Genomic DNA, 11,474 nt, shown 5'->3' with positions numbered 1-11,474 from the left:
CTTGGTTCACAGAGAAATGGAAGTTTCTGTAGTTTTGACAGAAAGAAAATCCACAAAAACAGTTCCAAATAAAAGTGATTCAACAATATTCAATACAGATATTACACAAGTATTCTTTCAACTCTTTACCCAAATTGGAGATAAACCGTAAATTATCATCAGTCAAACATTAGGCATGCAGGAAAATGGTTAAAGCTTAAACCCATCCCTCCCCATGGGGGCAGACTGAGCGATTGTTATATGAAACTGTAAATCATAGTGATAATATAAATCATTATAGTCTGTAGATATTCTTCATTTCATTATTCTTATGTCTATTAGAGTTCAGGTTATGCAAGGTCAGTTTAACAGATACTGTCTGTGAGAAGTTTCTGTGAGAAACGTTCCTCAAGGTTCCACGCTTTGCACCACAACACTCACACCTGTTTATCAGTATATTGACCTTTAGGGAAGCAGACTGGTCGTTGCACGTTCCAGCCTTGTGAGAAAAGATGAGGACACGATTCTCCTCCTCTTTGACAAGTTAGAGCCAATAGAAATGTTAGATGTTCATGACGGAAAACCGTGTATGAGCCGAACTTCCGGCTGTTCGGTGGGTTTTGGACAGTGTGCGTGTTGACTGGACGACCCCCTGCCATCGCGATTGCAGCACTTGTTACTTTACTTGTGATCAAGGAAAATAAATTACGAGAACGAGAGAAGTTGTTTGGCTAAGTTCTTCCGGAGGCTACACCAGGCATCCAATGATTAGTACGCTCTTTCAATAGCTTGTTTTATGAGAAAAAAGCCCAAAACTGCTGTATTTGGATGTATTGAACACCATAAGTGATATACAAGTGAAATATATGGTTTGGTACACGGAAAGATTCAAATGTCACATTTTGGAGACCATATTGTGCTATGATTTGGGTTAGAGTTGGACCTTACAGCTGCATCATTTCAAAGAAATAATCATCCTGAAATTGCTTTTTTTCTTGGCAGACCTGAAACCTTTTCATGTTTTTCTGTGTGTCATCTTCATTTACACTTAACCAGTAACATATAGACTGATATTTACACATCTGAACAAAATCTCACATGTGTAGCCTTTTGTTATAACATCAGAATTATTCAAATAGCCCTAGTGGTTGCAGAGATACACCCTTTTCTTTTTTTAAAAGCCGGTCCTCACGTCACTGCGTCTTCTTCTGCTTCTGGATGTCCGGCCCGATGGTGCTCTTTCCAGAGAGGAAGGGGATGATCTTTTCAAACAGCAGGATGCTGCTGGCCATGCCTGAGTGGGACACATGTGGAAGACCAGGAGGTCACATTTTGGTGGACGTACAGGAGACAATCAGGCAAAGATAGACAGAAAAAGAGGGTATATTTCATTAAAGATGGGAGACGACATACCTAAGACGGGTCCCAGCCAGTAGACGAAGCAGTACTCCAGGTAGGTGTGGCCGCTGCAGGGGAACTGCACGGAGAAGGCCAGGACGGGGTTAAACATCGCTCCAGAAATACTTCCACCTGCACAGGACAACACAAAAAACTTTATTCAACAGTTCTTTTGCATTTTCTTCATAATTTCCTAGAAAAGGTGCCGGAAAAAACTATGTAATTGTATTTATTGATGTATGTTCAGGTACAATGCAAATTTATCAACACCGTAAATGTGTTATCGTTAATTAGTTTATTTTTAGGTTAACGCAATTTACAAAACGTTATACTTGGCAGCAATTCTGATGTTTTAATCTCCTTAAAAATGCTTAAAGTCCTCTGGTTCCAGCTTCTCCACTGTGAATATTTGCAGGTTCTTTCAGACTTATATAATAGTGAATTACATTTTTATGTTTTGAACAAAATAAGCAATTTGGGGAACTTTGATTCGTCGATTCTTTTTATTTTCTTGCATTAGAACAATAATTGACAGATTCATCATTTACTTGCAGCCCTATTTGTGTTACATGCTGCAATTCATTATGTTTTGTCTTTGCATGTCCAATATGGACATAATCTGCTTTCTTCTCTTCTTTTATAGTTTTAAGAACCAAATATTGATTACCTTTGCAGGTAATCAATATGCCTTTTGCTGGTTTTCTTCAGCTTGAGAGCAAATTAAATGTTTTTTGGTTTTGGACAATTTGTTGGACAAAACAAGCATTTTGGCAAACTTGTGACTGTCCTTTATCAGTATTTTCTTACTTTATTTACTTTCAAGGAAATAATGGACACATTAATCAATAATGAAAATCAGTGTTACGTGAAGCTCTAGCATGTTTTATATGCCATTTATTTTACTTCATTTAATCATTTAATTCCATCTAAAAATATGTCATACATTGTATTGTATTTTATTGTAATGTATTAGATTTATTTGATTTAGAATTATTGTTATATTTACATTACATTTCATTTAGCTGACGCTTTTATTCAAACCGGTCAACCATGAGTACAAACTCAGAACAACAAGAATCAAGAAAGAACAATTTCTTCAAGAAAGTTAAACTACAAAGCGACTAAAGTGCTACTACAGTGCTTCTGCTGTCCTGATGTCAATGGGGAGCTCATTCCAGGAGCCAGGACAGGAAACAGTCGTAACTTTGTTGAGTGCTTAGCTCGCAGTGACGGTGTTACACCCCAACTGGTTTTCAAACCTACTGGTTTCCCTACGCGTGCGTGCGTTGTCTTCACTTCACAGCTGCAGCGGTTTTCTGTCTGGTCACCAGATTCGTCACACATTCACAAACATATTGCTGGAGATCTTCAAGCCACATTTCATCTCCATTGCAGCGATCGTGATTGTATAAGTGAGCGCTGCATCACAACCACGTATGAAGAAATACATTAAAGAAAATATATTTATAAAAAGATCGCAACGACCTGGATTCGATCCCTGTCGAGCAAAATGCAAATCTACTGAAAGACGGTGGCTCAACCTATAGAGTCACCTATTATTAAAACAACTCAAGTCATTTCAGGTATCACTCATTTATGTCACATCTCCTCTGTGTCCAGGGAACCTCTTGGTCTAGGTGGGCTGAAACAACTGGTTACCTCGGCGGATATTAAACCACTGTCGTGGAACTCCACAAACATGTTGTCGCCTCTTCTGCAGTCAGCACTACTTGACTACAAGCAGGCTTACGACGGCAGAGAGTTAGCAGCTAATCAGCAAGCCGCACAACACTGTGATATCTTTTCCTAACCAAGTTTTTAAATGTCATTTAAAAAGCTGTCAATGTAATCCCTTGATGGGGAACTTTATTACGAGTGCTGAAGGAAGCAAGATGAGCAGCAGCATCATCTTGCAAAAGTATAGCTGACTCCAGAATCGGCAACAATATATTTGTGGATGTTCCACCACAGTGTTTTAATATCTGCCTGAAACAAGTTGTTTCAGATCACCAGACCAAAAGGTTCCCTGAAGGCAGATGTGACTTAATCAATAAATTCCCAAATGACTTAAGTTTGCTTAATGATTGGTGGCGCGTCGCCGCAAAGGATATGCCATGTGGCGTGAAGATCTCCAGCAATATATGTTCTTCATTGTTTTGTGGGTAGAACATTACTAGTATTCCACTCTTCCTGTGTCTCAGTGTTCGCAATGTTTTAGTGTATTTTCACAATACGATCGTCACAAAAGTAGAATTGTTTTTGTCAAAATGCGTCAGTGGTGTCTGGCCGTAGCCTCGCGAAAAAGCATTGCTAAATATGTTGAGACGTGGTTTAATATCCGCCCGAGGTAACCAGTTGTTTCAGCTCACCTAGACCAAGAGGTTCCCTGGACACAGAGGAGATGTGACATAATACCTGAAATGACTTGAGTTGTTTTAATAATAGGTGACTCTATAGGTTGAGCCACCGTCTTTCAGTAGATTTGCATTTTGCTCGACAGGGATCGAATCCAGGTCGTTGCGATCTTTTTATAAATATATTTTCTTTAATGTATTTCTTCATACGTGGTTGTGATGCAGCGCTCACTTATACAATCACGAACGCTGCAATGGAGATGAAATGTGGCTTGAAGATCTCCAGCAATATGTTTGTGAATGTGTGACGAATCTGGTGACCAGACAGAAAACCGCTGCAGCTGTGAAGTGAAGACAACGCACGCACGCGTAGGGAAACCAGTAGGTTTGAAAACCAGTTGGGGTGTAACACCGGAGCTACAAGCCGATTGGCAGAAGCCGAGCGAAGTGAACGGGCTTGGGTGTACGGTTTTACCATGTCCTGTGCTATTTACTTGTATTATATCATATTAGGGGTCCAGTTTTATGAACATTTGAGTCAAATCAAAACAGTGTTTATTTTTTCAGCCTTGATTTCGCAGGTAAACACACCGCCAGGTAAACAAACACACCTGTGTAAACCAGAGCGGTGATGACGGCAGCGATGAAGTGAAAGCGAAGTTTTTCTTCCAGTTTGTGCACGTGCATGGCGGCGGCTTGGACCGCGAAGGCGCAGCCGAGCTCCACGGCCGCGGCCTCCAGCAGGGTCCCGCCGAGGGGGTCAAAGCACCGGAACCCGAATCTCTGGTGACGGACGTGGACGTCGGAGAGACCGAGCGACCAGAAGGCGGCTGCGAAGAACTGCGCGGCGACCGCAGCGGCGAACTGGCAGGCGACGAGGACGGCGGTCGCACCGACGCCGCGCGCGCCGCGGCAGACGCTCTCCAGAGCCGCGCTGGGGTTGCACGTGGCCCCGCGGAAAGTGGACAGGTGGACCACCGTCATGACGTAGGTGAGGGTGAGTCCGAGCGGCGGCCCCAGCGGCGTCGTTTCGCCCAGCAGCTTGAGCTCGTGGGTGCAGGAGCAGAGCTGGAAGGTGGCCGCCGCCTCCAGCAGGTAGACCCAGTACACTCCCGGGAGAAGGCGCACGGACGTCCGGCGGAGCGCCTCGCTGAGCAGCACCGCAGCTCCCACCGCCGCCAGGGAGACGTGCAGGTCCGTCATATCTCCGGTTGGGTCACGCCGAACCCCACGGTATCGATCCGTCAGCCTTCAACTTTTAGAAAGCTGCTCTCTTTTTTTTTTATTTGACGAGAAAGTTGCTCCACGCCGCAGCGGTTGCAAAACAGGAAGCGAGGCGGCTTCGCCAGGGGCGTTTCTAGGATTCAAGGAAAGGGTGGGCTTGGCCCCTACAGAACTGGCATGTGTGCGCGCTTCGCGCAGCAATTTTTTTTCATTGTATTTAATTTATCCATTATTTCAGACAGTTCATAGATTGGTTCAATCAGAAAGAGTGTGATTTTGCTCTGTAGTTTTGCTTGCATTCATTCAGTATATGATAGTAGAAGAGACAGAATGTCAGGGTCAGTGAACACAAATATGAACTTTTCTCAAATAACGAGAGAAATACTTTTCCTGCTTGTAAAGGAAAGACGGATAAACTAGCTTTCATATCCACGTCACTCCCAAATCCAATGGATGGAGAATGGACCTGACAGTGTCAACTTTTGAGTTGTTTACTTGTTTTATTTTGAGCAGAAGGGAATACGATTTTGATCTATTTTGTTGTCTGTGTAGTTTTTACAAACCAATGATATTTTATGCTAATTTGGACACTATCAGTGAGATAAAGATGAACTAGTTCAGTGTCAAATATACCATTCAATAGTAAAAAAAAACATGAATAACAAAAATAAAAACATTTCAAGTACATCTTAGTTATCGAATGATAAATATTGTATGATGGTACTCCTTGGTATAGTTTACGTTGAGCTAAAGTCCTTGGTATAGTTTACTACGAGATAAACTCCTTGGTGTAGTTTACTATGAGATAAACTCCTTGGTATAGTTTACTATGAGATAAACTCCTTGGTATAGTTTACTATGAGATAAACTCCTTGGTATAGTTTACTATGAGATAAACTCCTTGGTATAGTTTACTATGAGATAAACTCCTTGGTATAGTTTACTATGAGATAAACTCCTTGGTATAGTTTACTATGAGAAACTCCTTGGTATAGTTTACTATGAGATAAACTCCTTGGTATAGTTTACTATGAGAAACTCCTTGGTATAGTTTACTATGAGATAAACTCCTTGGTATAGTTTACTATGAGATAAACTCCTTGGTGTAATCCTGCTGTGGTTGATGAGACATTACAGAGTGAGAAAGCCAGCGCAGCAGCCTCCCCAAGGTCCTAGTGCCCTATGGTTAAGTATGATGATGAATAAATGAATGAATATATACTTTATTAATCCCCAAGGGGAATTTTTTTTGTCGTCATCAGTAGTGCCTTACCACTTGAAATACAAACACACAAGATAAAATATATAAAGAAGCAACAGGGATGAGAGATATATACAAATTAAAATAAAGCTATATATATATATATATATATATATATATATATATATATATATATATATATATATATATATATATATACAATAGAATATAATACAACTAACTGGAATGAAATATATTTATATTTACAGCTGAAGAGTGTATTCATTAATTAAGTAAATAAGTAAACTAGATAAACAGTGCAAAAATATATATGGTACAGTGATGAACTAATCCACGGAGGAACAAGCAAGCGGTGACTTGTTGTAAAGCCGTATTGCTGTCGGCAGGAATGTTCTCCTGTAACGGTCCTTCTTGCAGCGGAGCGTGAGGAATCTCTTAGAGAAAGTGCTCCTCTGGCCCTGCAGCAGGTGGTAGAGAGGGTGGTCCAGGTTGTCCAATATGGACAAAAGTTTCTTCAGCGTCCTCCTCTCCACCACCTGCCCCAGCCGATGATGGAGCCGGCCTTCTTAACTAGTTTGTTGAGTCTATTGGTGTCACCGGCTCCAATGCTGCTCCCCCAGCAGACTATAGCGAAGTACAGGGCGCTGGCCACAACCGACTTGTAGAACATCTCCAGCATCTTGCTGCACACATTGAAGGATCGAAGCTTCCTCAGGAAAAAGAGTCGACTCATCCCCTTCTTGTACACAGCGTTGACGTTGGCCTTCCAGTTCAGTCGGCTGTCGATGGCAACACCCAGGTACCTGTACTCCTCCACTATGTCCACGTCCTCTCACAGAACACTCAGAGGACTAGGAGCTGTTGTCTTCCTCCTGAAGTCGACCACCATCTCTCTGGTCTTGACCACGTTCAGAAGCAGGTGATTCACGCCGGCTCACTTCACAAAGTCACTCACCACTGCCCTGTACTCCTCCTCCTGTCCATCCCTAATACACCCGACCACTGCAGAGTCATCAGAGAACTTTTGCAGATGCCATGACTCCGTGTTGTACTGGAAGTCAGTGGTGTACAGGGTGAACAGGAAGGGAGACAGAACAGTTCCCTGTGGGGCTCCAACATCACTGACCACCGTCCCAGACAGCACACGGCCTAGTCTGACAAACTGTGGTCTGCCTGTGAGGTAGTCAGTGATCCAGAAGATGGTGGACGAGTCTACCCACACCACCCGCAGCTTCTCACCCAGTAGCAGTGGTTGGATGGTGTTAAATGCACTGGAGAAGTCAAAGAAAGTGACTCTCACAGAGACACCTGTTCCATCCAGGTGCGACTGAGCTCGTTGCAGCAGGTAGATTATGGCGTCGTCCACACCCACATGCGGCTGGTAAGCAAATTGTAGAGGGTCCAGCGACGATTTCACCTGCGGTCGGAGGTGAGCCAAGACCAGCCTCTCCAGCACCTTCATCACATGGGAGGTGAGGGCTACCGGTCGGTAGTCGTTGAGGACGGATGGAATCGACTTCTTCGGGACAGGGACCAGGCACGACGTCTTCCACAGCACCGGGACCTCCTCCTGCCTCAGGCTGAGGTTGTAGAGGTGCTGCAGGACACCAGACAGCTGGGTGGCGCAGGTCTTTAGGACCCTGGGGGCTGATGCCATCAGGTCCTTCAGCTTTGCTTTGGTGGAGTTTCTCCAGCTGTCTTCTCACCTGGTCAGTCGTCACAGAGAGAGGGGGGAGGGTGGAGGAGCCTATTGTTGTTGAGGGCCCATTTGAAGAGCCACCGGGTGTTGAGGGCTCATTGGAAGAGCCATTGGGTGTTGAGGGCTCAGCGAAAGTGCAGCTCAACAGGGGGGGCAAAGGGGAAGGTGTGGAGGTGAGGTGAGAGGAGGAAACGGATGAGGGCTGTGAACTAAACCTATTGAAGAAACAGTTCAGCTCATTGCCCTCTCCAGGGAGCCCCTGGATGTCTCCCTCCCACCTTGAAGCCGGTAATCTGCTTCATCCCGTTCCACACCTCCCTCATGTTGTTCTGCTGGAGTTTGGCCTCCAGCTTCCTCCTGTAGGAGTCCTTGCCCTCTCTGATCTTCACCTTCAGGTCACGCTGGACTCTCCTGAGCTCATCCCTGTCCCCAGACCCGAAAGCAACTTTCTTCTTATTAAGAAGAGCCTTCAGGTCCCTGGTGATCCAGGGCTTGTTGTTGGGGAAGCAGCGCACAGTCCGGGATGGTATGGTGGTGTGTTCACAGAACTTGATGTATTCTGTGATGCAGTCTGTCATGCTGTTGATGTCCTCCCCATGTGGTCCACACAGCACATCCCAGTCAGTCGACTCAAAGCAGTCCTGCAGGGCGTCGTTAGCCTCCTGAGACCACCTCCTAACAGTCCTGGAGGTCGCAGGCAGCCTCTGCACCAGAGGAACATACCTGGGTGTCAGCAGGACCAGGTCGTGATCAGACCTGCCAAGGGGGGGAAGGGCAGTGGCCCTGTATGCATCCTTAGTATTTGCATACAGGAGGTCCAGAGTTTTATTGTTTCTTGTGGGGCAGTCAACATACTGTATAAAAGTAGGCAGAGCTTTGTCCAGTGTTGTGTGATTGAAGTCACCAGTTATTGTCATAAAAGCACCTGGCTGTTGACTCAGCAGTCCAGATACAGTGAAGTGGATGGTGTCCACTGATTCCTCAGCGTCAGCTGATGGTGGCACGTAAACGGCGACAACAATGGCAGACGTAAACTCTCTCGTCAAATAATACGGGCGCATCCCCACGGCTAACAGTTCAATGTTCGGGCTGCAGAAACGCTCCTTCACACACACATGGTCGGGGTTGCACCACCTCTCGTTCACGTACACTGCAATCCCTCCCCCTCTCTATTTGCCGCTCAGTGTAGCGTCTCTGTCCGCCCGTACAGTCCTGAAGCCGGGTACCGACGCGTTGTGGTCCGGAAAATCCGCGTGCAGCCATGTCTCCGTGAAACACAAGATGCTGCACTCACGGAAGATCCTCTCAGTCAATACCAGCGCGCCTAGCTCGTCCGTCTTATTCGCCAAAGACCTTACGTTCCCCGTTATAATGACCGGTACCAAGGGCTTGTATTTCCTCTTTTTTGCCCTCCTTTTGGCACCCAATCAACTTCTTCGGGACAGGGACCAGGCACGACGTCTTCCACAGCACCGGGACCTCCTCTTGCCTCAGGCTGAGGTTGTAGAGGTGCTGCAGGACACCAGACAGCTGGGTGGCGCAGGTCTTTAGGACCCTGGGGGCTGATGCCATCAGGTCCTTCAGCTTTGCCTTGGTGGAGTTTCTCCAGCTGTCTTCTCACCTGGTCAATCGTCACAGAGAGAGGGGGGAGGATGGAGGAGCCTAGTGTTGTTGAGGGCCCATTTGTAGAGCCACCAGGTGTTGAGGGCTCAGCGAAAGTGCAGCTCAACAGGGGGGGCAGAAGGGGAGGTGTGGAGGTGTGGTGAGAGGAGGAGACGGATGAGGGCTGTGAACTAAACCTATTGAAGAAACAGTTCAGCTCGTTGGCCCTCTCCAGGGAGCCCCCTGGTTGTCTCCCTCCCACCTTGAAGCCGGTAATCTGCTTCATTCCGGTCCACACCTCCCTCGTGTTGTTCACAGATAGGCTATTGGATTGTAATTTTAAGGGGAGAAAACATATAAACCAGAACACACGCACATATGTAGCATGTTAGTTATAAATAAGTTGTCCATGTGAGAAACAATAGTTTAATTTAATGACATCACCAAAATAAAAATTTAAAAAAAAAAAAGATTTTTTATTTTTTTAAATTAATATTCGGGGCTAATTAAAAAACATCCGGGGCTAAAGCCCCTAGGGACTAGCCTAGGGACGCCACTGGGCTACGCCTTCAAAATACAAGCGCAAGCATGAATCGCAGCTCCTACAATTGTGGTCGAAGTACTCGGAGGCCCGATCCCAATGCCCCCCCACCCCTCCCAAACCGCCCATAAACCGCGCCCAGCTGTTAAACAGCCGATCCACTGAAGGGGCAGGTAGACAATCCATATGCACTCACCTAAAGGATTATTAGGAACACCATACTAATACTGTGTTTGACCCCCTTTCGCCTTCAGAACTGCCTTAATTCTATGTGGCATTGATTCAACAAGGTGCTGAAAGCATTCTTTAGAAATGTTGGCCCATATTGATAGGATAGCATCTTGCAGTTGATGGAGATTTGTGGGATGCACATCCAGGGCACGAAGCTCCCGTTCCACCACATCTCAAAGATGCTCTATTGGGTTGAGATCTGGTGACTGTGGGGCCATTTTAGTACAGTGAACTCATTGTCATGTTCAAGAAACCAATTAGAAATGATTCGAGCTTTGTGACATGGTGCATTATCCTGCTGGAAGTAGCCATCACAGCATGGGTACATGGTGGCCATAAAGGGATGGACATGGTCAGAAACAATGCTCAGGTAGGCCGTGGCATTTAAATGATGCTCAATTGGCACTAAGGGGTTTAAAGTGTGCCAAGAAAACATCCCCCACACCATTACACTACCACCACCAGCCTGCACAGTGGTAACAAGGCATGATGGATCCATGTTCTCATTCTGTTTACGCCAAATTCTGACTCTACCATCTGAATGTCTCAACAGAAATCGAGACTCATCAGACCAGGCAACATTTTTCCAGTCTTCAACTGTCCAATTTTGGTGAGCTCTTGCAAATTGTAGCCTCTTTTTCCTATTTGTAGTGGAGATGAGTGGTACCCGGTGGGATCTTCTGCTGTTGTAGCCCATCCGCCTCAAGGTTGTGCGTGTTGTGGCTTCACAAATGCTTTGCTGCATACCTCGGTTGTAACGAGTGGTTATTTCAGTCAAAGTTGCTCTTCTATCAGCTTGAATCAGTCGGCCCATTCTCCTCTGACCTCTAGCATCAACAAGGCATTTTCGCCCACAGGACTGCCGCATACTGGATGTTTTTCCCTTTTCACACCATTCTTTGTAAACCCTAGAAATGGTTGTGCGTGAAAATCCCAGTAACTGAGCAGATTGTGAAATACTCAGGCCGGCCCATCTGGCACCAACAACCATGCCACGCTCAAAATTGCTTAAACCACCTTTCTTTCCCATTCTGACATTCAGTTTGGAGTTCAGGAGACTTGGCTCGTTCGAGACGAGCCAGTTCTGCGCAGAATCGATCGGCGGATTTCAGAGGCAGGCGCTGCAGTGGCTCTCCCCCGACTGCTTGGCCCAGTGCATGATGGGAAACGCCTGGCTCTCGCCACATCAGAGAGCTGATTGGCTCTTAGATCTCGACAGCAAAC

At 45.6% G+C, this 11,474-nt stretch overlaps 1 protein-coding gene across 1 annotated transcript; it reads right to left on the bottom strand.

Moving 5' to 3' along the window:
* Window positions 1-1,172: 1,172 nt before the first annotated feature.
* LOC306753872 (aquaporin-11-like) lies at window positions 1,173-4,934 on the bottom strand (the record flags this gene model as incomplete). Its single annotated transcript, XM_079237787.1, has 3 exons — window positions 1,173-1,273; window positions 1,393-1,509; window positions 4,343-4,934. 3 exons carry the CDS (start codon window positions 4,932-4,934, stop codon window positions 1,173-1,175), a joined length of 810 nt encoding a protein of 269 aa, XP_079093913.1.
* Window positions 4,935-11,474: the final 6,540 nt, after the last annotated feature.

This window comes from Taurulus bubalis (genome assembly GCF_910589615.1).
Source record: "Taurulus bubalis genome assembly, chromosome: 2".
NCBI classification, from domain to species: domain Eukaryota; kingdom Metazoa; phylum Chordata; class Actinopteri; order Perciformes; family Cottidae; genus Taurulus; species Taurulus bubalis.
The sequence above is the reverse complement of the archived record's forward strand: the minus strand, read 5'-3'. Positions and strand labels throughout refer to the sequence as shown.